The following is a 27,507-nucleotide window of genomic DNA, read 5'->3' on the forward strand; positions in this document are numbered from 1 at the left end:
GGAATTCAACATTTTCAGCCTGCTTCCTGTCCAGAAAACTTTTGAGGTCCTGAGGGCTTTTTATTTTGTGCTGTCTGTCCTCTTCTGTCTCAGCTGGAGCTCTTTTCACTAGAATAATTTGCAAACAATGAGCTAGGAGGTCTTCTCATGGCATTTAAAGAAATCTTTACCTCCTGGAGCTAGAGGGTAGATATCGCTAAGGATCAGGCTCAGGACCTTATTGTGGGAGAGTATTCCAGGCGGCTGACTTCTCAGTCTGGGAAATCTCATCCACCAGAGTCAGGGCCTGAAGGGGAAGGACCTGGTCTTGGGAAATGGACACCTACCTATGGCATGAACTGGGTGTCCTCTGAGCCACCCAACATAAGGTTGGGCAAGCACAGCGGTAATAGACTGCCGAGTAGAAATAGTATGTAAAACTTGAACTTGAGTGGGGCCGGAGACCGTGAGTACGTTGCCTGTACAGTGGCTCAGGGGCCTTTGAAATCCATTCCTGCTGTATTGTTTCCTTTACTTTAAACTACACCTGTAGTTCCCTGGGGAGTTTCTCATGATGGATGAGAAGCAGCTCGGGCTGAGTTTACAGGTGGTTCTGTAGACAGCTGCAACGCCACGGGCCTGCCCAGAGGGGCCCTTGGAGGGAAGGTGGTGAAGGAAAACCCTCCCAGCGGGCTGAACGCTAAGTGCTACATTTGGTTGGCCGCCTTGCCTGGACTGGGAGATGTCCAGAGTGCAAATCTCCATGAATTCAGGGATGGTTGGTCAACAGGCTACCGGTTTGGCTACATGGTCTGTAATGTGGAAAGAACTGGAACCTGAGTGACCAAGAATTTGGGGGAGGAATACATGGAGAAGCCTGTCAACATGGATTCAGAGTGAAGCCGGAGTCACACAGATGTGCACCCACAGCATCCCCTACAGAGGAGGGGGTTGGCCAGCCTCTGCCTAGCCACCTTTGCTCAACGGCCTGTGTGCGAGGATGGTGGTGGCAGGAGGGGCAGGGGTTGGGCCGGTGCTCAGCAACACAGAAGCCCCTCCCCAAGGCTGACCTGGGGGACACCAGCACTCAGTGCAGACCCTGCTGTGATGATCTGGAAAGAGCATTCTGAATTTTGGTCATTTCTTCCTTCCCTTGAATCCAGATGGCCTTGGGACTACCTTCACTGACAGTACGCCAGAAAGCACGCTGTGTGGCTTCTAAGGCTGGGTCGTAAACGCCACTCGGCTTCTGCTGGGTCTCTTGGAGCGCTTGCCATCCAGGTGTTCCCTCCTGGGATGCTCCCTCTCAATGCCCAGCTGTAAAGCCATGGCAGGTTCAAGCCACATGCAGAGAGTGTGTGGGGGAACCCAGCTGAGCCCAACCTTCGGGTTCATTCAGGCACCAGAATGTGAATGAAAGCTTCAGGGGTTCCAGCCCTGGCCGTCAGGCCATCTGCAGCTGCTCTCATCTTCCCCACTAAGGGCCTGAACACCGTAGAGCAAAGGAAAAAGCAGCCCGCTCCCCCCATGTGCCCTGCAAATTCTGACCCCAGATCCATGGGCACAACAAAATGGTCACTATGGGCCCTTAAGTTGGGTGGGTGATTGGGTTGTGGTAGAACTTTCTGCTGATAGCAGACGCCATCACTGAGCTGCCTTTCCCTGGGAAGACCTGCTTGGTGGACGTTTGATCACATCAGATCCCTTCCATCGTGGAGGGAACAGAGATTTGTCCTCCCTAGAAGAGACACGGACGCCGAAGGTGAGTTTGCCTTTCCTCCCCGTGCTGCTTCTGCTGGCTTGTCCACGATCAGTCTTCCACACCACACTGCTGCTGACCCCCGACCATGGACTTAAGCCAGTGCCCAGGACTTCCCATCCAGCGAGAGCCCATTCTAGTGCTTCCCAAAGGATCTGCATAGAAAAGAATGACAGTAGCGGAAAAGGAAGTTAAATCCTAATAAAGACTGTAGCTTAGCTAGTACTTTGGTATCAACGTTAATTTCTCAGTTTAGACAAAGGTCCCAGGGTGTATGGTGTTAGCAGGAGGTGTGGGGAGCTGGGCGAAGGGAACACCAAAACACCGATACTATCTTTGCAACTCTTCTGTAAATCTAACATTATTTCAAGAGGAAAAGTCAAGAAAGTAGACCCAGTAGTGACCTCTCCCGAGTGAATGGCCACTGTGCCATCACGCTGCATGTTCTTTTGGGGAAGGCTCAGAGGAAGAGTCAGAGGGTATCCATGATGATGTGCCAAGGGCTTTTCTTAAGGGGACCCAACCCCCTTTTCATTTGAGGACCCCAGGTCTGTGAACGGGCTCAGGTTTGGGACACTGAGTGAGAGGTTTTGACTCTCTCTTGTAATGAGTCGACATAGATCTCTGTTTCCCTTACCTGGAGATTTTCCAGTGATACAGATCAAATAATGCATGGCTTGAATTATGCCTCCCACCCCCCAAACTTATTCTGCGGTCCTAACCCTTGGTACCTGTGAATGTGACCCTCTTTGCTGATGTGACAACAAAGTAAGTTAAGCCGAGGTTGTGCTAGAGTAGGGTGTACCCTTAATTCAGTATGACTGGCATCCTTACACAAAGAGGAGAGAGACAGATGCAGAAGGAAGATGGCCATGTGACAATGACAGGGACAGGGTTATGCAGCTGGAGGCTAAGGGGCACTAAGGATTAGGAACAGGCACCAGAAGCTAGAAGAGACAAGAAGGAGCCCTTGGCCCCTTAGGGGGATTGGGTCTCTGCTGACACCTGGATTACCAACCTTGGGGCCCCAGAACTCTGACAATTTGTTGTTTTAAGCACCTTGTAATAGTCACCCTAGAAAATTGATTAACATTGCTCCCCTCTTTTATTCTTAGAAACTGGGATTCTGTAGCCACCATACAAGGTGACTGGGGGCGATGCCTTCTACTGGGTGCTGGGTCCTGTGGTTCGTGTTGTCTGTGGCAGTTCATTAGCACTCTGCCAGCTGGCTCTGTCCCTGTGGAAGCCCAGCATTCTCGCTGAAACCGGGGAGTCCCTGTCTCAGGGGCAGCGTGTCTCACCGCCATCCGTGTGGCAGTGAACTGCCCCCGGAAAGCAGCTGCCTGGTCCTTTACGGAGAGGAGCATGCGATCAGTGGAACGTGGGTGGCGTGGGGGTAACATGTAGTTAGGAGGCCAAAGCCAGGGGCCTGGATGCCACTGGGGCTCATGGTTTCTCACCACCGAGCTGGGGGCAGCTGTGAACGATGGAGGGTCCTGTAGGGCTCAGACCTTTGAAGTGGAAGGCAGGAAGATGGGTAAGTCTCTGGATATTGAGTATTTTCTTGAGTACAGAGTTAAGGGCACACACTTCAGTGTCTCTCTTCTGGGTCCAGAAACTTACATTTTGTTCCATCTTTTAAAAAAAAATTTTAAAGATTTTTATTTTATTTAAGTGACAGAGAGAGAGAGAGTGTGAGCGCACAGGTAGGCAGAGCTATAGGCAGAGGGAGAGGGAGAAGCAGACTCCCCAGCAACAGGGAGTCCAATGTGGGACTCTATCCAGGACCCCGGGATCATGACCTGACTTGAAGGCAGACTCTTAACTGATTGAGCCATACAAGTGCCCCATTTCATTGCTTAATAAAGGGGGTTGAGTTAGCCCAGAAAAGGGAACCCCAGTTGCTCATCAGATGGGGAGTGCATGTTATCTTTCTCTGTGTTCTATAGGAGTAAATGTAGGGCTAGCTGCTCTAACAGTGAACGGAGTAATAATAGTGGCTTGGCACAACAGAAGTTGACTTCTCACAGAGGCCCCAATTCAGCAGCAAGAATCCACTTTGTCCCTCCCTGGGGGGCCCAGCCTGATGGACACTGCCATTTTGAGCCCTGGGTTCCCAAGGAGGCTCTGATGTGGGGGTGTCATCACTTCTGCCTGCTTCCCACCGACCAGAACTTAGTTCCCTGGGTCCACCTAGGTACAAGGGGCCCTGGGAATTAGAGGCCCTGACTTGACAGCCACTTCCCCGTGACAATCCCATACTGTGGCAGGGGAGCATGGGTATGATGGTCAGCTGGCCACCTGTCCTACACAGCCTCAGCTCAGTGTCCTGCACATAGTAGGTGTTTAGTAAATATCAGTCTCTGAAGTACACTGTTTGGCAGGCACGTTCCAAAATACTTTATATGCATCAGTCTGTTTTTTCCTCCTAGAACCTGGACAATGGTTACTGTGAAGAGCTTCATTTTACAGATGAGGAAATTGAGGCACAGTGAGGATTAGTAACCAGCCGAAGGTCACAAGCAGAAAATGATGGATCCGGGGATCAAACCTTGCATTCCGCTATTAGAACTCACCCACCTACCCACTGCTTGAGACTGCTTTCCCTACAAATCCATGCTGACTTGAACTGATGTATAAAAAAGAAGAATGAATTGATGTGCCTTACAAAATTGAAAGGAAAGCAAAGGTGGATTTTATGGGAGCCTGGGGCATTCATGAGTTCCTGCCACCTGCCAGGGACTAAGCCCGCCCTCCCCCACTTATCCCTCTCTTTCTTTCCCTCCCAGGGTCCCGTGGCATTTGCCACAAACTGTGGGCTTCGCCTTGTTGTCCCTAGGCTATCCCCAGCCTTGTACCCGGCGCTTGGTAGGTGCTCAACACACATTTTCCAATGCATGATAAAAACGCAAGCTGGGTGCTAGAGAGCAGAGTGGATCAGTTCTAATTCTTGCCTTTGGGAAGCTCAGCATTGGAAAGGCAGTTAAGGATAGTCTACAGCATGGGGAGTAGAGGGATGGAATGCTGGACAAGCCCACAGGGGGCCCCAGAAGGAGTAAGTCTGGTGTTTTAGTTTCCTGGGGCTGCCATAACAAAAGCCCACCAACCAGATGGTTTAAACAACATACATGTTATCTCAAAATTCCCCAGACTAGAAGTTCGAGCTTGGGATGTCCATTCCAGACCTCTCTCCTAGTTACTGGCAGTCTCTGGTGTTCTTTGGCTTGTAGATGGCATTCTTTCTGTGTCTTCACATCACCTCCCCTCTATAGGTGTCGGTCTTCAATTTCCCCTTTTTGTAAGGCCACCCTCATATTGGATTAGGGCTCACCCTAATGGCCTCAACTCAATCATTTCCATATAAGGTCACATTCACAGGTATTGGGGGCTAGGACTTCAACATCTTTTGGGGGGACACATTCAACACCTATTTATTGAGCACCTATGATGTGCTGGTCCCCACAGTTGTACATGCTGGAAATAAAGCTGCGGACAAGATGGGCAATGTCCTTCTCATGGAGCTTTCGTTATAGGGAGAGAGACAGGTCACAGATGTACACACATTCTAGGTAACGTCATGAGCTAAGGAGGAAAATGAAACAAGGCAAGGGGATAGAGCCCAGTGGGGCAGGTGCAGGGCTGAGGCCCATAACCTACCGGTTGGGTGAGACCCCCACCTGGCGTACCCGCCACGTACCATCCATTCATTTGCACGTTCATTAACTCCTTGCTTTAGTTACTGAGAATCTGCCTGGCTTTGGTCTGGGGAAACCCAGCTGCAAGGCAGAGTTTTAAACTTCTGGGCTGTTCACACCTTTCTGTGCACAAGCTCCACCCTCTTTCTGGACCACCTCCCTGCCCTGGCCTGTGTGGCCTGGCGAGTTGCTGAGTTGCTACTCCTAGGTAGAAAGACTGGGCTTGTGCTGCCACCTCTGGAAACTTCCACCTTTCCTGGCAGAATCCAGGCTCATCCACCCTCCCCTCCAGACACCCCTGCTCCCAGGGGCTGCTTGCTGTCACCCCTGTGGGGCCATGTTTCCTAGAAGGCAGAGCTGAATCTCACATTCGATGCTCCCCAGCTTCCCAGGGCATTTGTGATAAATACTTAAATATTCAGCACATCTCCGCTAGAATGTTGGGTCCTTGAGGACCGTCCCAGCACCTAGAACAGAGCCTGCCAAAGCATTAGCATTGGATAAATAAGTGTGGACCCTGTAAACTAATGAGTGAATTTGCTCTCAGCAGTCAGCCACATCTGCCCTTTTGCAGAAAGCTGGGGGGCGGTGGGAATCTCCTCTTCAGCAACATCTGAGCAGGACACCCTGGCTGATGGGTTCGCTTCAGCTTTGGATCTCCCACCGGCTTGAGGGAGGGGGTGGCTGCTGAGGGAGACGCCACAGTTCCAGGGGCTCAGTCAGCTCCCACTCCGAGTGCTGCTCTGTGCAAAAGCAGTTTCCCGCTCCCTCAGAAGAGAGACAGCGGTGGTCTCTTTTCTTGGAAAGTAACCTCTGTCTTGTCCCCATCTGGGCATCTCCTGGAAGACACACAGGTACACCAGACAGACAAACATAGACACAAACAAAAAGACACCCCGTCCCCCTATTTATAGATCTAGGGATGAGCGCTGTGACACCTTTCCTCCCCGCCCCTAGCAGACACACCCCAAAGACAGACAGCCAGACACAGAGAAAACATACTGCAGAAAGACGCAGGGTGGAGGCCCGACAGACGACAAGACTCAGGCACAGGGACACTTTTAGGCTCACCTAGACCTCTACGGTCAGCGACTCAGCGACTCAGCGGCTCGGGGACAGCCTGAGCAGGGCTCCCACCTGCGGACCGCCAGGCGCCTAGCTGGACCACAGCCACGCCCCCACCCCCCCCCCCCCCCCCCCCCCCCCGCGGCCTACTGGCAGCGGCGGGCTCAGGGTGACCCCTCATCCTTCACTGCCATCCAGGGAGGTGGCAAGAGGCATCTTGTCGCTAACCAGCTTTCTCGAAGCCCAGGCAGGACTGGTGGGCGGGCGTCCGCGCAGCTGGCAGCGGAGCAGCAGGACTCGTGGACATCGCGGAAGGGCTGGCCCCGGTCCCAGGCTTGGGGGTAGGGTGGGGGAGCAGTCCGAGTGGGTCGCGGAGTGGGCTGGAGGGTTGCCCTGGGCTTGACGAAGTCAGGGACAGTGGGCAGTGCGCACTTAGGAGCGCAAGGAAGAAGCTGGGGTGAGCGTGGGTCAGCGGGTGGGGGACAGTGGTAAGCGGACACGCGTGCACCTTGGCCGAAGGCAGAGGGACAGCAGCTGGAAGGGCAGGCGTCGGAGGGGATCGGGAGAGGGGTGCTGCTTGGCAGAGAGCGTCAGGGCAAGGGCAGGGGTCGGGGCAGCAGGTGGGCTCTGGGCTGCAGCCACTCCGGGAATCAGACTACGTGCGGGTCTCACCAGGATGCCCGAGGGCCAGCGGGTGCTCGTCTCTCCCCCCGCAGCGGCTCGGGGCGCCCTGGGCAGGGTGTCGTCGGGGCCCTCGGCCTGCCCATCGCCCCGCCTCCCGGTCCCGGGGTCCCCGGGGTACGCGGGGTCGCCGGCATCCCCGGCCCCTCCGCGGGGCGCCGTCCGCTCCAGCGTCCCGCAGAAGCTGGCCGAAGCGCTGAGCAGCCAGTACGGGCTGATAGTGTTCGTGGCGGGGCTGCTGCTCCTACTGGCCTGGGCCGTGCACGCCTCAGGGGTGGGCAAGAGCGACCTGCTCTGCTTCCTCACCGCGCTCATGCTGCTGCAGCTGGTCTGGATGCTGTGGTACGTGGGTCGCAGCTCCGCGCACCGCCGCCTTATCAGCCCCAAGGACACGCACGCCGGCGCGCGCTGGCTCCGTGGTGAGTCTCCCCGCGACCGCCAAAGTGACATCCTCTCCTCCAACAGCGTTTCTGGCTCTCCCCTCCTCCTTCCCTTCTCTCTCTCTCTCTCTCTCTCTCTTTTTCCCTTTGGTAAGCCGGGTTTGTCCAGGAGCCTCCTCTCTCTGCCCTCAGGCTCTTGTCACACATTCCGTCTTAAGACCTACAGCTACACAAACCTGTTCACATCTCTTCTTGGCTGAAATGCCAGCCTCAGGTCCACAGACTCCAGGAGGGAGGCCAGGCTCCCTATCCTATCCGTTCCTGGCGTTCTAAGATCAGTCCCCAGAGGGCCTCTCATTTTATCCCCTCCTTTGCCCTCATTCTGGGCTCCAGGCTGAAAGGCTCTTAGTTTCCATCACCAGGTTTCCTTCCTGTCTCCATGACTTTGCATGTTCTGTTCCCTCCTCCTCCAGTGCCTTCCCTTTGCCCTGTCTTCCAAGACAGGGCTTGGGGCTCACACGGTACCCCCCCCCCTCAGTGATGCTTTTCTGATTCCCCCTGCTCTCTGAGGTGCTGACCACAATCCTCCACCCCTCATTGTGCCCTGCGTAGACAGCATTCTTGTTGATGATTTTCCCCCTTTCCCCACCACTCAGGGTAGCTCTGGGATGCTTCTTTCTTATTGCTAGAGCCTCCTCGGGGTCTGGTGTAGAGTAGATGCTAAAAGCATGCAAAAGCGTGCAGTTGGGAGGAATGGAGTCATGGGTAAGTGGATCAACACGGGGGCAGTGGAGGGTGCCCTTGTTCTTGCTCATTCCTACTGGCAACAGACTGAAACGTCATGATGGAAGGTTCCCCTCCCGCCAGGAGCTTCTGCTCTTGAAAGGGAGATAGACCCGGTGGAGTCAAGGGGAGGAGGGATTTGGGAGTGTGCCCTGGAGAAAGCTGCTGTCTGAAAGAGAGCCGGTACATCTCCCTCTGTGTAGACCAAATACATCACACATCTCTACCTGAATGCTCTTGAGTTCTGAATTTAAATTTCCCTTGCCTGACCTTGGGCATGTGACTTAATCTGCCCACCCTCTGAGTTTCAGCTGAGGGAGAGTGACTGGTGGCTGGGTGCAGACTGGGTGCCCAGCACATATCCCTTCCCCACCCCGCCCACATCTCTTCAAAGGTCTGGCTCAGGGCCATCTTCCCCACCCCACCTGCCATGAACTACTCCTCGCTCCCACTGGATTCTGTGTCTCTCTCTGTGCAGAGTGTTTCACTCCTTGTCAATTTCCACCTTGTATCAGGAGCCCGGTATCTGGATAAGATTTTAGGCTTCTTAGGCTCAGGGACTGTGTCTAGTTCATCTTGCCTTTGGAAAAACTGGACACAACTCCAGGCTGCCCAAATTCCTGTTCTGAAAATGGTTGTTTCAGGGAGGGTCATGAATGGCAGGGAGTCCAGCACCATATCAAACACCCACACAAACAAATGGGCATGAAGTATTTTGAGCATATTGATTTACACAGGCTAAAAAATAGTACACACGGATTTTGACCTATGCTTTCCTATAGTGGAAGGATCTGTTCTTTGTCCCTCCCACACTTCTTTTCTCCTCCATCCTTCTTCCCTCCCTCCTCCTCCTTTTATTCCTTTCTTCCTCCCTCCTCTCCATTCCCTTCTCTTTCTATCCTTGCCCCCTTCCCTTCTCCACCCCTCCTTCCCCTGCTCTTCCTCTCTCTCTGCCTCCTCTCTCTCCCTCTTTCCAGAAAGACTCCAGGCATTGGGATCTGAGTCAGTGGGTGAATGGTAGTGCCAGTTCCCTAAGTTAGGAAGACAGAGGGAGGACCAGGTGTGGGTATGCAGAATCAAGTTTTCTCTTCTGGGCTTGTTACATTTGAGATGTCTATTGGATGCCAAGTAGGGGTAGAATAAATGTGGCAATATAGAGAGAGCACATAGTAGGTGTTCAATAAATGGTGGCTTTTTAAACAATCGTGATAACATAACCATTCAAATGAGGTATGTAGATAATGGAAATGGTGCTGGCCCTGGAAGGTTTGGTTCCATGTTCCAGGTCAAGGACTTTCACCTTCTGAATCCCTGCTTCCTTGTCAGTAAAATGAGAACCCCAGTTGCCTTTCAGGGAAGATCTGGGAGAGCCATGTCAAGTGAACGCAGTTTGCAAAGCATTCTGATCCTTGCAAATGAGCTTCAGCTCATCAAAGAATCCAGAGGCTAATTGTCCCAAGAGGAAAGACCGTTGGGGTGCCAAGAAGAAATGCCTCAGCCAGGGCTGAGGTTTTCCCTAGAAGCATAGCTGGAAAGACAGGTTTGACTTAGCTCTGCCTCGGCTTCTGTGACAGCCTTCGAAGTCTGGGGTGCTGAGAAAGGGCCAGCCTGTGGAATTCAGGGCACTAACATTTTCCAGAGAAAGTTTTGTGGTCTTGGTATGGGCTGTGAGGCATTTCTTTGAGCAGAAGACATTCTGTTCTACCTACTGGGTGTGAAAAAGTGAAAATTTCCTTTGGGACAAAAACTATTGACCTATTAAAAATTTTAGAAGAAATGATGGATTATTAATCCAACTCCTCTGATTGCCAAGTAAAGAGATTCATTTTTTTCTGAAAGAAACAGCTGCCTCCATGTCTCGAGTCAGCCCAGTGGGCGCGATGACATGCACACCCATTGAAAAGCTTGTTCATCTAGTGAATTACCAGGGTCCTATTTCTTGTCTGTTTCTAGACCCTTAAGACTACAGTGGCTTACCTACCAGTGGTAGGATTTTGTTGTTGTTGTTACTGCCCTGTCTCAAGCCCAGGGAAGTGTTATTAATGCAAACTTATGGGAACAATGCCAGTAAGAATAGTAGCTTGTTTTATTTATTTATTTTTTATTGAGTGTTTTTTGAGTGTTTATTGAGTGACCGGAATTTGGGTACACTCAAAGTGTTGTCTCAATTATTGTCATAGCGATCCTTTTTTTTTTTTTAAATGCTTGTGAATAATACCCCCAGATTCACTCCTTTTATAAGATCAGATTTTTGTATATTTTTTTTCTTAGACTGAGACACACCCATGTACCATGTATATGATACATCGCATCTCTGTCTAGCATCCTACTGGTGGAAATGGGCTGCTCACAGCACCATATTCATTGTCCCTTAAGGGACTGGAAGCAAAGGGGAAGAGGTGAGCTGCTTATGTAAGACCAACCTAGTGGTGGTGGTTATACAGGCTGTAGACGTCAAGGTCGGGAATGTGATGACAGATTTGGGAAAGAAGCTGTCCCCACCTGTGAGTAAGTGAAGGTCAGTTAAAGAGATGGGTCCACGTGTATGTGTGTGTGTGTGTGTGTGTGTGTGTGTGTGTGTGTGTGTGTGTGAGAAGAGGGCAGAGGGGGACGATGGCTACAGGACACAAGGATGCAACAGTTTGGACACTCAGGGGACCCACAGTCTGGAAGTGTGGTTGGAACTCCTGAGAAACCACCAGGGATAATGCCAGGATCGCAGAACCCTGGACGAGCTATCATGGGGCTGAGCTGTCAGGTGGGTCCTGGGGGGATCCCAGCCCACCCTGCTGACTTTGTGGCAGGTGAAAGCTCATGAACATTGATCTGGGCTTCACTTTGCTCTCTCTCCTCAGAATGCATGTTTACCTTAATTTCACAGCCTCATTCTTCTGCAGACATAGTGTCTCCCATACACTCCTTGTTTCTCGTGGCTTCTGATTCCGCCACAGGGATAGTAAGTCCCACATCAGCGTGTCCCAGACTTTGTTGAGATAAAGTCCAGAAGCTCTACAATTCTCCCAAGTGAAGTGCAGGAGTCAATGGTTTGTAGTATATTCACGGATACGTGCAACCACGCCCAAGTCAGTGGGAGAACACTTTTACCATCTCGAAAAGAAACTCTGTCCGCTTTAGCTGTCATCCTCTATACCTCTAACTCCCCGCCCCCCACCACCCCAGCCTTGGCAATCACTTGGCAATCACTTGTCCACTTCCTGTCTCTGGATCTGCGCATCAGGACCTTTCCTCTGGATGGAATCGTATGATCCATCACGGGCGCAACCAGCTTCTTTCACTCAGCAGGTTTCAATATCACATGTTTTCAAGGTCACAGTGACTCTTGAGATGGTATCATCACCCCCATTTGCCAGACTGGGAAGCTGGGTTTCAGGAGGAATGCTGAGCTCCCCAATCACTGGAAATGTTTGAACAGAGAAAGAAAGAGAGGTGGCTGAGCTCCTCACTTAGGGGCAGATGACATGATATCAACAGTTGTCAGCGAAGGCAAAAGTCTCCTTCCTTCTTGCTTTCTGTCTTCCTCGTCGAGCAGGAGGATCTTGGGAACTAGCAGAGAGCAACAGAGAAGGGAGCCAGGCGCACAGGGTGGAAACTCTTGGGGTGATTGGGCAGGACTGTTGGTTGGGTTTGGTTTGACAGACTGGCCTGAGCTCCCAGGACTCTCTGGGCTCTGGGGATGTTAGCACGGTCAGGCATGGCCCTGCACGGAGGGATGCTGGAGAGGGCAAGCACCATGGGGACGGCGAGGGGCAGCAGAGTATCCTGGCTGAGGGCTTGCCTCCACCCCCGGCATGGAGCTCTACTTCTGCCTCTGTTTTCTTGTCTGTAAAATGGGGATGATGATACCACCACTCACATGGGGTTATGATGAGACTCAGTGAGTTAGTACACAATAAAATGCTTAGAAGCCTCTAGCACATAGTAATAGATGTGCCTTATTATGAAATAAATGATTCAGCATGATGATAGGCAAGTGTAGGAGATGGGTGGAGGGCAGAAGAGTAGCCCGAGGGTGCAGGCTTGAGGATTCAGGCAGGGATCCCCAGAGGAAGGTCTTCTGTCTTTGCTGGAGTCTGGGAAAAAAAAAACAAACCTTAAAAATAGTTTAAAAACGCAAAAAGAATACACAAAATACAGGAACTACACACTCCTAAGACACAGCCTGGGATTACCATGAGGGATTCTTGCCTAAAAGCATCCTTTTTCTTACTTTTTTTTTTTTTTTTTGATGAGATTTTTTTTTTGTCTGATAGAAAATATAAAACACAACGCCAGAATTCCAGCATCAGTAAGATGACGGTGCTGCCCAAAAAGCTGATCCTGGTTTGACATTGACAGAAAGGAAGTCACATTGCATATGGGGAGTACCTTTCGCCCCTTGGAGCATCGCACAGGCACCTGCAGAAGGGAAGGCCCTAGGAGGAATGCAAGGGTACTGAGGACACTAGAGGACAGAGGATGGAGCAGGGTAGAAAATGATGCAGCTTCACTCCAGTTAGTTCAAGGCTATCCTCTGGTTTCCAGAAAACAGAGTCACTTCTTTAGGGAAGCCTTTCCTGATCCCTTCAGACCAGGTGTGGCTCCCAGACTGTATGGTCTCCGAGCGTCCTACGTTTTTTTCTTAACCCTAATCAAGCAGGATATTTTGTTGTTCACTTTGTCAGTAACCAGACTGTGGGCTCTCATAGGCAGAGCTCTTGTCTGAATGTGCCCCCCTCAATATATCCTGAGTCCCTGGCACAGTGCCTGACACATAACGAGTGGCACCTGGTATTTACTGAATCATCAAGGAAATGGATGGATGGAAGGATGGATGGATGGACGGACAGATGGATGAGTGAATAATGACAGACTCTCCAGAAGAGAATGGCAGTTCTAGGAGGCTGATTGCAGTTCAGTGTAAGGAAGAACATTCTAATATAAGCTCCAGCTGGTGATGGAAGGGTGTGCTTTGAGAGATAGTGAGCCTCCCAGCCCTGGGCATGTCCAGATGGAGACCCATTGGTTGCTAATCATGATGCACTGGGAAGCATTCTTGTGTGACGTGGGGGATTATAGATAGACTCTGTGGGACCTTCTTCCCCTAAGAGCCTGCAGTTCAAGATTTCAGACTCCTAGCGGGGATTTGGGTGCTTAAGAGAGGAGGGGTCTCCCTCTGCCAACACTAGACCCAATAGGATTAGTCGCAAGTGATGTGGTTGGGAAAATTTCTACTGGGTTCTAATTCGTTAAATTTTTCTTTGTGGTTGCATGTGATGACAATGATGATAGCATCTGTTTATAGGATTTCCTACATGTGAGGCACTCTTCTGGTGCTTTTCATAAAGTGACTCATTTAACCTCCTCTACAGCCCTACGAGGGTGGCAAGAAGCTTACTTGATTGTTGTTGATACTCCACTGATATCCCAAATCATATATTCTTTTTTTGAGGTGTGCAAAGGGATATTATAAAACCAAGTTTATGGGTTATAATGTGATTTAATTCTTCTGTGCCTATGTTCCATCCTACCAGATCTTTCATTTTATCTCTTTAAAGTAGCAGGTTGTCGGAGGGCGCCTGGATGGCTCAGTCAGCTGAGCATTGGACTCCTGATTGCTGCTCAGGTCATGATCTCAGAGTTGTGGAATCGAGCCCCACATCAGGCTTCATGTTCAGCCAGGGAGTCTACTGGACATTCTTTCCTTCCCTCTCTCCCACCCCCTCCCCCCAATCACACTCACACGCGCGTGCACTCTCTCTCAAATAAATAAATAAATCTTAAAAAATTTAAATTTAATTTTTAAATTAGTGAAATTAAGTTAAATTAATTAATTATATATAATTATTTTAGATATAGCATTATATATTATGTATGTTATATGTTTATAAATTAGTTAAACTTATTTTAATTTATATAATTAAATTATATTTAATTAAACAATTAATTTATATTTATATAAATATATTTATTTATATAATTGATATATAATTTAATTATAATTTTATTGTAATTAAATAAATCTAATTAAATTTAATTAATTAAATTAAATCAAAATTAAATTAAAAAATTAAAGTAGCAGGTAGATATACAAGGCAAAAACTGTTTTATTTGGCAGACAAAGGACTATTATATCTTCCTCACACATTATGTTTTCTTTTTCATGTGTGATGATACCGGTGAAGGGATTCTTTATCCTATTTATTCCTTTTAACTTAAATTCCATACGGTCTGACATCAGACCTGTTTCTGCTTTCCCTTCAGTTGCAATATCTCTCTGTGCACACTTTGATTTTCTTCTATTGCCACTAAGTGAAAAGTGATTCATAAAAAGAGATACAGTTAGGTTTTGTTTTTATGTTCAATATTCTCATCTTTGTTGTCTGATTAATGGGAGATTTAGATCATTCTCACTTACTGTAAGGATTTGCATACTTGACCTTTTTTCCCATTTTTCTTTATGATGATTATAATTATTTCTTTTACATATTATTTCCTTCATTTTCCTTTTTTTCCACTGTAGCGGAATTTAATTTAATTTAATTTAGTTTTATTGTGTTCTGTTAGTCACCTTACAGTACATAATTATTTTCTTATTAACATATAATGTATTATTTGCCCCAGGGGTACAGGTCTGTGAATCATCAGGCTTACACATTTCACAGCACTCACCATAGCACATACCCTCCCCAGTGTCTATAACCCAACCACCTTATCCCTATCTCCCCCACCCTCTAGAAATACTCAGTTTGTTTCGTGAGATTAAGAGTCTCTTAGGGTTTGTGTCCCTCCCTCCCTCCATCTTGTTTCATTTTTTTCCCTCACTACCCCCCACAACCCTTGCCTTGCCTCTCAAATTCCTCATATCAGAGATCATATGATAATTGTCTTTCTTTGATTGACTTATTTTGCTTAGCATAATACCCTCTAGTTCCATTCATGTCTTTGCAAATGGCAAGATATCAGGTTTTTGATGGCTGCATAGTACTCCATTGTATATATATACCATGTCTTCTTTATCCAGTCGTCTTTTGATGGATGTCTAGGTTCTTTCCATAGTTTGGCTATTATGGACATTGCTGCTATAAATATTCGGGTGCACATGCCCCTTCGGATCACTACATTTTTTTTTTTTTTTAACAGTTGTACTTCCTTTTTTTTTTTTTTTTTTAAAGATTTTATTTATTTATTTGAGAGAGAATGAGTGAGAGGGAGCATGAGAGAGGAGAAGGTCAGAGGGAGAAGCAGACTCCCCGAGGAGCTGGGAGCCTGATGCGGGACTCGATCCTGGAAGTCTGGGATCATGACCTGAGCTGAAGGCAGTTGCTCAACCAACTGAGCCACCCAGGCGCCCCGGATCACTACATTTTTATCTTTAGGATAAATACCCAGTACTGCGATTGCTGGGTTGTAGGCTAGTTCTATTTTCAACTTTTTGAAGAACATCCATACTGTTTTCCAGAGTAGCTGCACCAGCTTGCATTACCACCAACAGTGTAGGAGGGTTCCCCTTTCTTCCACATCCCTGTCAACATCTGTTATTTCCAAACTTGTTAATTTTAGCCATTCTGACTGGTGTCAGGTGGTATCTCACTGTTGTTTTGATTTGTACTTCCCTGATGATGAGTGATGTGGAGCACTTTTTCATGTGTCTGTTGGCCACCTGGATGTCTTCTTTGCAGAAATGTCTATTCATGTTTTCTGCCCATTTCTTGATTGGATTCTCTGTTCTCTGGGTGTTGAGTTTAATATGTTCTTTATAGATTTTGGATACTAGCCCTTTATCTGATACGTCATTTGTGAATATCTTCTCCCATTCTGTCAGTTGTCTTTTGGTTTTGTTGATAGTTTCCTTTGCTGTGCAAAAGCTTTTGATCGTGATGAAGTCCCAATAGTTCCTTTTTGCCCTTCTTCCCTTGTCTTTGGCGATACTTCTAGAAAGAAGTTGCTGCAGCTGATGTTGAAGAGGTTGCTGCCTGTGTTCTTCTCAATGATTTTGATGAATTCTATCTCACATTAAGGTCTTTCACCCATTTTGAGTCTATTTGGTGTGTGGTGTCAGGAAATGGTCCAGTTTCATTCTTCTGCATGTGGCTGTCCAATTTCCCCATAACCATTTATTGAAGAGGCTGTCTTTTTTCCATTGGACATTCTTTCCTGCTTTGTCGAAGATCAGTTGACCATAGAGTTGAGGGTCCATTTCTGGAGTCTCTATTCTGTTCCATTGATCTATGTGTCTGTTTTTGTGTCAGTATCATAATGCCTTGATGATTACAGCTTTGTAATAGAGCTTGAAGTCTGGAATTGTGATGCCACCAACTCTGGCTTTCTTTATCAACATTCCTGTGACTATTTGGGGTCTTTTCAGGTTCCATATACATTTTAGAATTATTTGTTCTATTTATTTGAAAAAAAATTGATGGTATTTTGATAGGGATTGCATTAAATGTCTAGATTGCTTTAGGTAGCATAGACATTTTCACAATATTCATTCTTCCAATCCATGCACATGGAATGTTTTTCCATTTCTTTGTGTCCTCCTCAATTTCTTTCATGAGTACTTTATAGTTTTCTGAGTAAAGATTCTTTGCCTTTAGATTTATTCCTGGGTATCATTAGTTTTTGATGTAGTGCTCCATGATTCAATGTTTGCGTGTAACAACCAATGCGCCATGCAATCTGTGCCCTCCTTAATACTCATTGTTGGTCTCCACATTTGCTTTTTGGAGCACTTGAACATTTTACTGTATCTTTCTATTAAATTAATGACTGTCTTTCCTTTCTTCCTTCTCACAGTCAGATGCATATAACTCCATTCTTATCCACCCCCCCAAAAGAAACACCAAACTTTTCCCCAAACAAGGCACATTGCCGCTGGCTCCAAGATCCCCCCACTTACTCTCTGCTCCACTGAGATGAGATCTGTGAAATACATTTGCTTCTCTCTCTCTTTGTAATTTTTTTATTAAAGATTTTTATTTATTATGTATTTGAGAGAGAGAGAGCGTGCATACCAGCAGTGGGGGCAGGTGGAGGGTGAGGGAAAAGTAGACTCCCAGGTGAGCAGGGAGCCCAACATGGGCCTCGATCCCAGACCCTTGAGATCACGACCTGAGCCGAAGGCAGATGCTTAATTGACTGAGCCACCCAGGTGCCCCTGCTTCTCTCTTTTGCCCCTCTTTACCTACTGCTTATCTCTTTATCATGAGACCTTTGAAATGTTTTCTATGCCTGCTTCTCACCAGTCAGTATCAACTTTATTCTGTATCACAAAGTTTTTTAATAGAATATGTAAATTAGGCATTTCCAATGGTCTTTTAAAAATATTTTATTTATTTATTTGAGAGAGAAAGAGAGGACAAGTGGAGGCGTGGAGGTAGAGAGTGAGGGAGAAGAAGACATCCCACTAAGCACAGAGCCCAATGAGGGGTTCGATTCCAGGACCCTGAGATCATGCCCTAAAGTCAGACACTTAACCAACAGAGCCACCCTGGTGCCCCTCCAGTGGGTTTATCTTCATCAATTTGAATTTAATTTCTCTTATCCTGTTTTTCTTTCCTATTAATTTATTTATGTGTCTACTGGACTATTCACCCTCTGACCCATCCACCCAACCATCCTACCATTTTATACCCTCTGTGCCTCCCTCCTTCCATTATACATCCATCCTCTCCAATCTTTTGCTAAGTTTATTTCTCACCATTGTTCCCTCTCCTTTTCATATTCCCAATGATGAGGACTTTCCCTCAGTTCACTGGCTGTTTGGTTAAGTCCTTTGTCAGATGAGTCATGTAGATGACATTCCCCCTCCTCTATTCTCTGTCTTCCCAGTAGAATGTGAAACTCACCAAGAGCAGACACTTTATTTTATTGCCCTTTTTATGTGTCCAGTGCCTGGGACAGTGGCTGGACCATAGTTGGTGCTCAACAAATAGTTGTTGAATGAATTACATCTAGCCTATCTTCAAATTGCTTTCTGTCTTCTGCCCTGACAAGCAGGTGACATGTTGGCTGGAACGCAGTTGCCCCCCCCCCGCCTTTTTTTTTAAGATTTTATTTATTTATTTGACAGAGAGAGAGAGAGAGAGTACAAGTAGGCAGAGCAGCAGGCAGAGAGAGAGGGAGAAGTAAGCTCTCCGCTGAGCTGGAAGCCCGATGTGGGGCTTGATCCCAGGACCCTGGGATCATGACCTGAGCTGAAGGCAGCCACTTAACTGACCGAGCCATCCAGGAACCCCTGCAGTCCTTTCCTTGAAGTGAACTTTAGCTGCTCTTCCACTGGCTTCTGGTTTCCCATGTTGCTGTTAAGAAGTCTGGTGCCAGCTCGCACCTCTACATTTTTGTGCACACCCCAGTTTTATGCAATATTACCCATGTGTATTTTTGTTTCTCCAGCAATCTTGTTTGTTTACCTCTGAGACCCTGGCAAAATGCCACATGCATTGTAGGAGTCCCCAGAATATTTATTGTATACATAAATGGATGGATAAAGGAAGGAAGGACTTCAAGACTATGAGAAGTTATACGATGTATTTATCATACTTCTTGAAATGTCAGTGACTGGGACGTTCTAGACCAGTGGTTCTCAAGGCGGGGTCCCAGATCAACAGTGTCAGCCCCACCTGGGAACTTGTTAGAGATACAAATTTTGGGGCTCCACCCAAACCTATGGAATCAGAAACTCTGGGTGTGGAGCCCTACCATCTGTGTTTCAACAAGCCCTCCAGGTGATTCGGATGCATGTTCAAGTTTGAGAACCAGTCTCATCTTCTAGATGGGGAAACTGAGGCTAGGAGCAGGGAAGTGACTTGCCTGAACTCACACATGCCTTCGGTGGTACAGCCTGGACCTGTGCCCAGGTCCCCAGAGCTACAGCCACGCTGCCTTACCTCATCTTGCTATCTCCTTTGTAACCAAAACGAACTGTGCATTTGTCAACCATTTCAAAGCCCTGGGACTGAATCTCCACTCTTACTAAGTCTTTGATTTCACTGGGGGCTTTCCAAGATGAAAAAAAAAAATGTGACTTAGAGTTGTTTCTATAAGGCTTTGAGCAATGGAAAGGAGCCAGGCGATTGCATTACTTTTCACGGGGGCTTCTCAGGCTGGAGCTGTAATGTTATAGCTCAGTGTTATCAGTCTGTCCTCTCTCTCTCACCGCAGTGCATGTCACACACGATCCAGTTTCCTCCCAATCGTGGGAGAGAACGTATGAATGGCGGTCAGTGTTGGCCCAGAAGAAGGATTAGGAAATTTGACATTGATCAAGGCTCCAGGATCACTGTGCTTTTCTTGCTGATGTTTTCGTTTGTTACACGTTTCTTTTTAACATATTTTATATATTCCTTTCCAGTCTTTTTTTCTCATAGGAATCTTTTTTGTTTGTTTTTATTGTTTGTCTGAAACCATGCCGGATGTACTGTCAAAGGATGCTTCCTTTGTTCACCCTACCTAGTGTGGGTCCTTTCCACACCACTGTTAGGGATTCCTACTTCCTATCAGTTTTAAAAAGATTCTTTCTATTTCAGAAATTTTTAGATTTACTGAAGAGTTGCAAGTTGCAAGGATAGTACAGAGAGGTCCTGGATACCCGTATGCCCCTCCCCTTTATTCTCTTGAGAGCAGGATTTTCAGATTGGAGAACTGAGTTGTTGGTTTTTTTTTTAAAGATTTTATTTATTTATTTGACAGAGATCACAAGTAGGCAGAGAGACAGGCAGAGAGAGAGGGGGAAGCAGGCTCCCCGCTGAACAGAGAGCCCAATGCAGGGCTTGATCCCAGGACCCTAGGATCATGACCTGAGCTGAAGGCAGAGGCTTTAACCCACTGAGCCACCCAGGTGCCCCGAGAACCGAGATTTTTGAGCATAGCAGTGACACTTTTAGATTAATCATTTTTTGGGAGAAGCTTCTAGAGGACTTCTGTATATTTGGGCAATCTTTATTGAATGTATATCATTTATCAGACCCCGGGATATACGTTGGGTGGGAACAATGATGAACAGGACACAAAACCGTGTTATTAATTAATTATGTGTATTAATTAATTGTGTATATCTAATTAATTGTGCATATATATACATATATACATAACATAAAGTTTACTGACTTAATTGAAAGTGTACTGTTCAGTAGCATTAAGTACAATGATATTATGACAGTTTACATCCGGAAGTCTTCCATCCTGCAGAACTTAAACTCTGTACCCACAACTGACCATTCTCCCCTGTCCCAGCCCCTGGCATCCAGCACTCTCCTTTCTGTCTCTATGAATTTAACTATTCTGAGGAACCTCAGGTAAGTGGAATCATATGGTATTTGTCTTTTTGTGACTGGCTATGTCACCTGGTATAATGTCCTCCAGCTTCGCCTGTGTTGGAGCCTGTGTCAGAATGGTGTCCCTTCCTGAGCCTGGATCATTTTCCATTGTCTGGATGGGCCTCATTTTGTTGATCCCTTCATCTGTCAATGGACACTTGGTTGGCTTCCACCTCTTGGCTGTTGTGAATAACGCTGCCACAAACATGGATGTACAAATAACCTTTTGTGTCCCTGGTTTTGATCTTCTTGGGGATATACCCAAAAGTGGGATTTCTGGACCAGGTGGAAATACTCTTTTAATTCTTTGAGAAACAGACGTTCTGTTTTCCAGTGACTGCACCATTTTACCTTCCCATCAGCAGGGTACACAGGTTCCCATTTCTTCACATCCTTGCTAACATTTGTTATTTTTTTCTTCTTTCCTTTCTTTCTCTATCCTATTTTTGTTTTTTATTTGCTTGGTTTTTTGGGGGGGGGGAGTTGCTAGCAGCCATCCTAATAGCTGTGAGGTGCTATCTCATTGTGTTTTCGATTTGCGTTTCCTTGATGATGAATTATGTTGGGCATCTTTTCATGCATTAATTAGCCATTTATAAGTCTTTCTTGGAGAAATAATCTATTCAAGTCTTTTGCTCATTTTTAATTGGCATTTTTATTGGTTGTTGTTGAATTATAGATGTTTATGGATTCTGGATACTAACCCCTTATCAGATACACGGTTCGCAAATATTTTCTTCCCTTCTGAGGGCTGCTAGTGTCCTCCAATAGCCAAAGGCTTTTTCATTCTGATGTAGTGCAATGTATCCATCTTAATTTTGGCTGCTTGTTCTTTTGGTGTCCTTTCCAATAAATCACTGCCCAGTCCAACACTGTAAACATTTTCCTCTATGTTTTCTTCTAAGAGTTTTATAATGTTAGGTTTTACATTCAAAGCGTTGATTTTTTTGGAGTTAATTTTTGTATGTAGTGGAAGGTGAGGTAAACTTCATTCTTCTGCGACTGGATATCTGTGCTCCCAGCGCCATTTGTGGAATTGACTGCCCTTTCCTCCCTGAATGGTCTTGGCAGCCTCGTCAAAGTTATTTGACTGTATCAGTGAGGGTTTAATGTGGTTTGTTTGGAAGTAACTTCCGTGAATATCAGCACTTATAGGTGTGTGTTTCTATGCTCTTCCCCCCACTCAATTTAGGTAGTATCACACTGTTTGCGGCCATTACCATCATCCTGGGATGCCTTAAAGTTGGGTACTTCATTGGATTTTCTGAATGTCTATCGGCCACTGAAGGAGTCTTCCCCGTCACACATGCAGCACATACTCTGTTGCAGGTAACCTGACAATGTTTATTTATGTTGCCTTGGCTCCCATTACCTGCATCCCGGGGTGTGTATGAAAGGGATGCACTGGGTGGGGGGGTGCAGAGTAAGGTAAGTTTGACTCCTTCCCTGAGGCTCAATCCTTCAGCTGCCTCCCCTGAAAAATGGGTCTCTGTGTTTCCTTGGCCATCTTTGTGGGAATCCTATGAGGTAAAAATTGTAACGGAGAGTTAGGAAATCTTGCCAAGCTTGAGTCTACCAGCAAAAGCGTAGGGGAACGGGTGGAATTTGAACATAGTTCATTAAGCTTTATGGAGCTGTAACTCACACATCATACGATTTAGCCCTTTAAGTTGTGCAAATCAGTGGTTTGGTATATTCATGGGGTTGTGCAACTGTCACCACAATCCATCTTAGAACATTCTTGTCCGAAAGAGACCCCGTGTACTCTCCTTTGGGTCACTGAAAGATTGTATTTGGAGATAGGGTCTTTTTGGAGATAATTCAGGTTAAATGAGGTCATAGGGGTGGCCCTATTTTAATAGAGTTGGTGTCTTTATAAGAACGGGGAGATTAGGACACAGACTCACAGAGAAGGAAGAACATGTGAGGAGGCTGGAGGGAGATGGCCATCCACATGTCAGGGTGGGGGGCAGGTCCCAGGAGAGACCAACCTTGCCTACACCTTGATCTTGGACTTCTGGCCTCTCAGACTGTGAGCAAACACATTTTTGTTGTTTTAAGCCACCCGATCTATGGCATATTGTCTTGGAATCACCGACAATTCGTTTGTTGGTTATTTATTTCAGGGGAGTCAAATCCATGCTGACAGAGACATATAGTGATTCCAGTGACAATGTGGAGAACCTTAGTGAGACCAGAAAGAACCAGTTTCCCTTCCTCCCTCCCATCTTTCCTTCTTGCCTTGCCGCCTTCACTCTGAACCCAGCAAATACTGTTCCCAGGACTAAGAGTGCAAGGGTGGAGGGCAGTGTCAGTCAGATGGGGAGGCGTTCATAAACACAGACCGTGACAACACGGAGGCTCGATGCTTTGACCAAAGTCACCCAGCGATGAAGGAGTACCAGGGAAGACTCTCGCCAGCTTTGGCGTGAGGGATGGTTTTTGCCAGGAAGAGCCCCAGAGTTGTCAAGGAAAGAGGGGTGTGGTGTGTTAGAGATGTTAAAAGAGGACATTGGGGGATGCATGGTCTTCCCACATGACAGGGAGAAGATGTCTGGGTCTGAGCGGGGAGGTGGGCTGGCGCAATGGGCACCGACAGAGCCATGGTTTGGTGTAGGGCTTATGAGCATGGACTCTGGTCAGAAGACCCGGCCCTGGTTTGCACCAGCAATGTGAGCTCTGGCAAATTACTTAACCTCTCTGGGCATCACGGGTCTCATCTGTAAAGGGCTTACTTCTCGGGGTTGTTGTGAGGATTAAAGGTGCTACCGTGTATAAAGCACTTTACCAAGGCTGACAGCCACTCAGGATTTGAACTTTATCTTGAGGGCAAGGGGGAGACATTGAAGGCTTTAAGGAGAGGCATGACCTGGACAGATGTGACTTTTCAAAATATCACTCTGTTACTCTGTGGGTGGTAGATCTCTATCTTCCTAATTTAAGGCATTTTATCAGCCAACTAATCAAGCATCCTGTACCTAGTTGTCACTTACTACATGCCTTTGCTACACTAGATGACTGAGGAATGAAAGACATTCTTTTAAAACAATATGGTATTTATTTTAAAATTGTGCTAATATATATATTATATTATATGTGTGTATATATAATATATATCATAAAATGTGCTGTCTTAGCTGCAGTTCAGTAGTATTAAGTGTATCCACACTCCTGTGGATAACAGAACTCTTTCATCTTGCAAAATTAAAACTCCATCCCCGTTAAACACTAACTGCTGATTCCCTCCTCCCCCAGCCCCTGGCACTCACTATTCTATTTCCTATGTCTATGAGTACAAATTCGACTACTCTAGGTACCCCAGATAAGGAGAATCATACAGTGTTTGTACTTTTGTGACCGGCTTTGTTTCACCGACCTAATTGTCTTCAAGGTTTATCCATATTGTAGCAGGTGTCAGGATTTCCTTCCTGTTTAAGGCTGAGCAATATTCCATTGTATGGATGGACCACATTCTGTTTACTCCTCCACCGATGGACACCTGGGTTGCTTTTACCTGTTGGCTATTGTGATTCATGCTACCATAAACAAGGGTGTACAAATACCTTTTTGAGACCCTGCATTCAGTTCCTTTGCATATATGCCCAGAAATGGGATGGTTGGAGTCCATGGTAATTAAAAGATATTTGTTTTAAAAATAAAATTTAACAGAAAAAATTAGAAAAGAGAGCAACAATGTATCTATAAGCCCATTAACTGAAACATTTGTTGTTGTTTTTGTGTTCTGTTCCTTCTTTATACTCCAGTGTATGTTCTTGTGGAAGTTTTAAGGAGAAGGGGCAGAATTTTCGCTTCTGAAGTTTCACCTAAAAAATTGTAAACTTTTTTGGGGGGTGCTATGAAGTCCTTATGAATGCATCAGTGAAGTGGCTGTCTAATTTGGAAATTATTGATAATTTCTAATTTGGAAATTATTGATAAAGCCTTTACCAAACTGCTTCCCTATTGTTGGGTTGAAAGTCATCTCCACCAGGAGCCACTGCTGTCAGACTTTTAAGTTGCTGGATGTTTCAGGAACTGTGCCCTGAAAGTGTTTTCAGAGCAGGCCAGTAAGTCTTAGGTAAAACAATGGGAGAGCGATGATGTGTTCATGAATTCTTTTCTTTTGTGCTATCTGATTATCCTTTGGTAGCACTTAATTGCACAATGAAGATTAAGTGAGACAAATTAATAAAGTGCCCCAAAATGTATGGTATGTGGTGGGTGCTCAGTGTGTGCTTGTGTGTGTGAAATAAAGCCCCAAATATTTTAGGAGCGCAAACAAAGCAGATAGGCAGGAGGATTTCAGCTAACAGGGAGTAAGTTGCTGGTGGAGAGCGTTCACTGAAAACGCGAGTACTCCAAGGGCTGTTCTAAATACTTAGCCTGGGTCATCTCATGATGGATCATAATACCCTCCAAGGTCAGCAATGTTACCATCCCTGTTTCATGGAAGGGAAAAGACCTGGAGAAAGGTACACTGACTTAGCCCAGGGATCTGTACACAGGTTCCACACTAGCCTCCCCCATGGGTCCCTGCCCTGTGCTGGGTGGTGCATGGCACACAGGGAAATGAAGGACCAGCTTGAATCAATCTTCTCTTCATTTAAGCACTTAAAATACGGTGTCAGGCCACTGGCATAGGAACTGTTTGGTGGATAGTTCTTGGAGGAAGCCTAACACAGGTGATAGACCCGGGCTACCACTCCCCAAGCCCCATCCCCGCCAATAGCTTCAACCTGACCTGGAAGCTCTTCCTCCCAAACCTGGAAGCCTCACTCGGTTCTCACCCTGGGCTCCAGGAGGAGCGTGGTCCCCACCAAGGAATGGCACTGACACCTGAGACGAATCTGGGATAGGAGGTCACTGAGGTCCTCAACACCTTCCCATTCTGTTCTGCAAGTTTCATAGCTTCTCATCATGCAAATACAATGATGGTTTTCACCGAAGCATCTTTCTTTTTTTCCTTTATTTCCTAGGTGTATTTTCTTTGGGGGCACGCAAAGGATGTCATCCAGTCTTTCAAAACCCTGGAAAGGTAAACATCATGGGACTTGCTTTACTATTGAATTTGGTGTACATGTAGAACAAACAAAGTCATGGCAGCTATGGATCTTGGATTGTAAATATGAGGCCAACTCTCCCCTCCATCCCAACAAGCAAAGCCCTCCCTTGTAGGAGAGGGAGGAGACCCTGCACCATCCACCTTTTTCTGGGGACAGCCGGGAAGTAGGATGAAATAGGACAATGTGGGTTTCAATTCCCATGCTGCCATCTGAGACACTTTCCCTTATGATTCTCGGTTTTCCTCATCTGTAAAATGGAGATAATAGTAGAGCCAAACTCTGAGGACTGAATGACGTAATGGGTCTGAAGTGTGTGCCTAATGCATGACAAGTGCTCAGTGAGCATGGGATCAGTGACTATATTTGTCCCCTTTCTCTCAGCTATTGTGAAGATCGAGGGAACGAACCGATAGGATAACAGGGCGAATTAACAAGATGGGAAGTATTGTTCTCATGCAAGAAAGCCCTGGGTGCACACATACCAGTGAATCAAAGGATCAGCTTTTGCTTCCTAGAAAGATCTCTCCTCTCAGTGAAGAACAGACAATAGACAATCCCCCAGTAGCACTGGAAATGACAAGAGATATTTAAAAGACTGATTTATGGATGACCACTGGATGGAACTATTTTGATAAATTATTGATACAGAAATAACTTGCACCAATCTCCTTATGTGGGAAGCATCAGCCTCAGCAAGCAGTTAAGCATGAACCACGTGGCTAGTGTGCGCAGAGCTGGCTGCCAGGCAGGGGTGATGCGCCAGCATTATCCCAGGAACAAAGGGGTAGGTCCCGGGAGCTGTGCCCTGGCAGCCTGGGCTAGCCCCAGACAGCTCCCAATCGCCACTGGGAGTGATTTCCATGTGTTGCTGTGACCGCAGTGGCCCCCTGGCTTTGCTGGTGAGGTCTCTCTCTTTGCTTTTGTCACTTGTGTAATAACAGCCTTAGGACATTGGGTCTGTTTCCCCGCAGGCAGAAAATGGGTTTGCCTTCCACATCCTTGCTGCCCAGTACAGCTGCCGCCAGACACAGCTGGCTACAGAGCCCTGGAGCTGGGGTTACTTCCAATGGAGACGTGCAGGAAGTACACAAATACCAGATTCCGGAGACTAGGATGACAAACAGAACATATTGTTTGTATTGATTATATGTTGACATCATAGTGTATTTGAGAGATTGGGTTTCAGAGAAAATTATTCCAACCCACGTTCACCTGTTCCTTGTCTTACCACGTTTCAGAAATGTGGGGATAAGAAAATCTAAAATCACATGTGTGGCTCCCATCTGTGTCTTGCACCGTCAGTGTTTGGATAACCACGCTGTTTTGGTTATGTTTGGGCCACACACCCAGACATTTGCCACCTGGATCTGTCATCTGAGGGAACTCTGGGGTTGGGACACAACACTGTGTGGGCCCTGCTTCCTGAGTGACTGGACACAAGCCTCTCCCTGTCTTGGGGCCCCTTTGCTAATCTTGACAGAGAGAGGCTTGAACAAGATAGGCATAGAGCTTGATTTAATCTGTTCCATTTGTAGGGTGAAGTGTTAAAATATTTTTGGGTTACTCACCACCTTCAGGCTTTAGATTCATACTTCTCTAGAAAAATTGGAAGATTTGGCAATCCCAAAAGTGCATACAACAAAGGGCTAGAGCTGAGTGGGGGCTGTTCTCTCAGTTTGCTTCAAACCCCACCACTCCCTAATGTGCCCCAGACCTGCTTTCTTCTTTCATATTTCCTGTCAGACCCTGAAGGCTTCAGAACTTACCACTCCTGGACTTGTTTTTGTT

At 46.8% G+C, this 27,507-nt stretch overlaps 1 protein-coding gene across 1 annotated transcript in view; it reads left to right on the plus strand.

Annotated features, from left to right (window-relative positions):
• The first annotated feature begins 7,174 nt into the window (after positions 1-7,174).
• Positions 7,175-27,507, plus strand: part of OTOP1 (otopetrin 1) — a 37,533-nt gene continuing 17,200 nt past the window's right edge. Inside the window, exons 1-3 of the mRNA XM_032329918.1 lie at positions 7,175-7,598; positions 21,849-21,985; positions 25,633-25,691. Coding sequence (XP_032185809.1) covers positions 7,175-7,598; positions 21,849-21,985; positions 25,633-25,691 — 620 coding nt within the window. The remainder of the gene's footprint in view (positions 7,599-21,848; positions 21,986-25,632; positions 25,692-27,507) is intronic.

The sequence above is a fragment of the Mustela erminea genome, chromosome 2 (assembly GCF_009829155.1).
Source record: "Mustela erminea isolate mMusErm1 chromosome 2, mMusErm1.Pri, whole genome shotgun sequence".
NCBI classification, from domain to species: domain Eukaryota; kingdom Metazoa; phylum Chordata; class Mammalia; order Carnivora; family Mustelidae; genus Mustela; species Mustela erminea.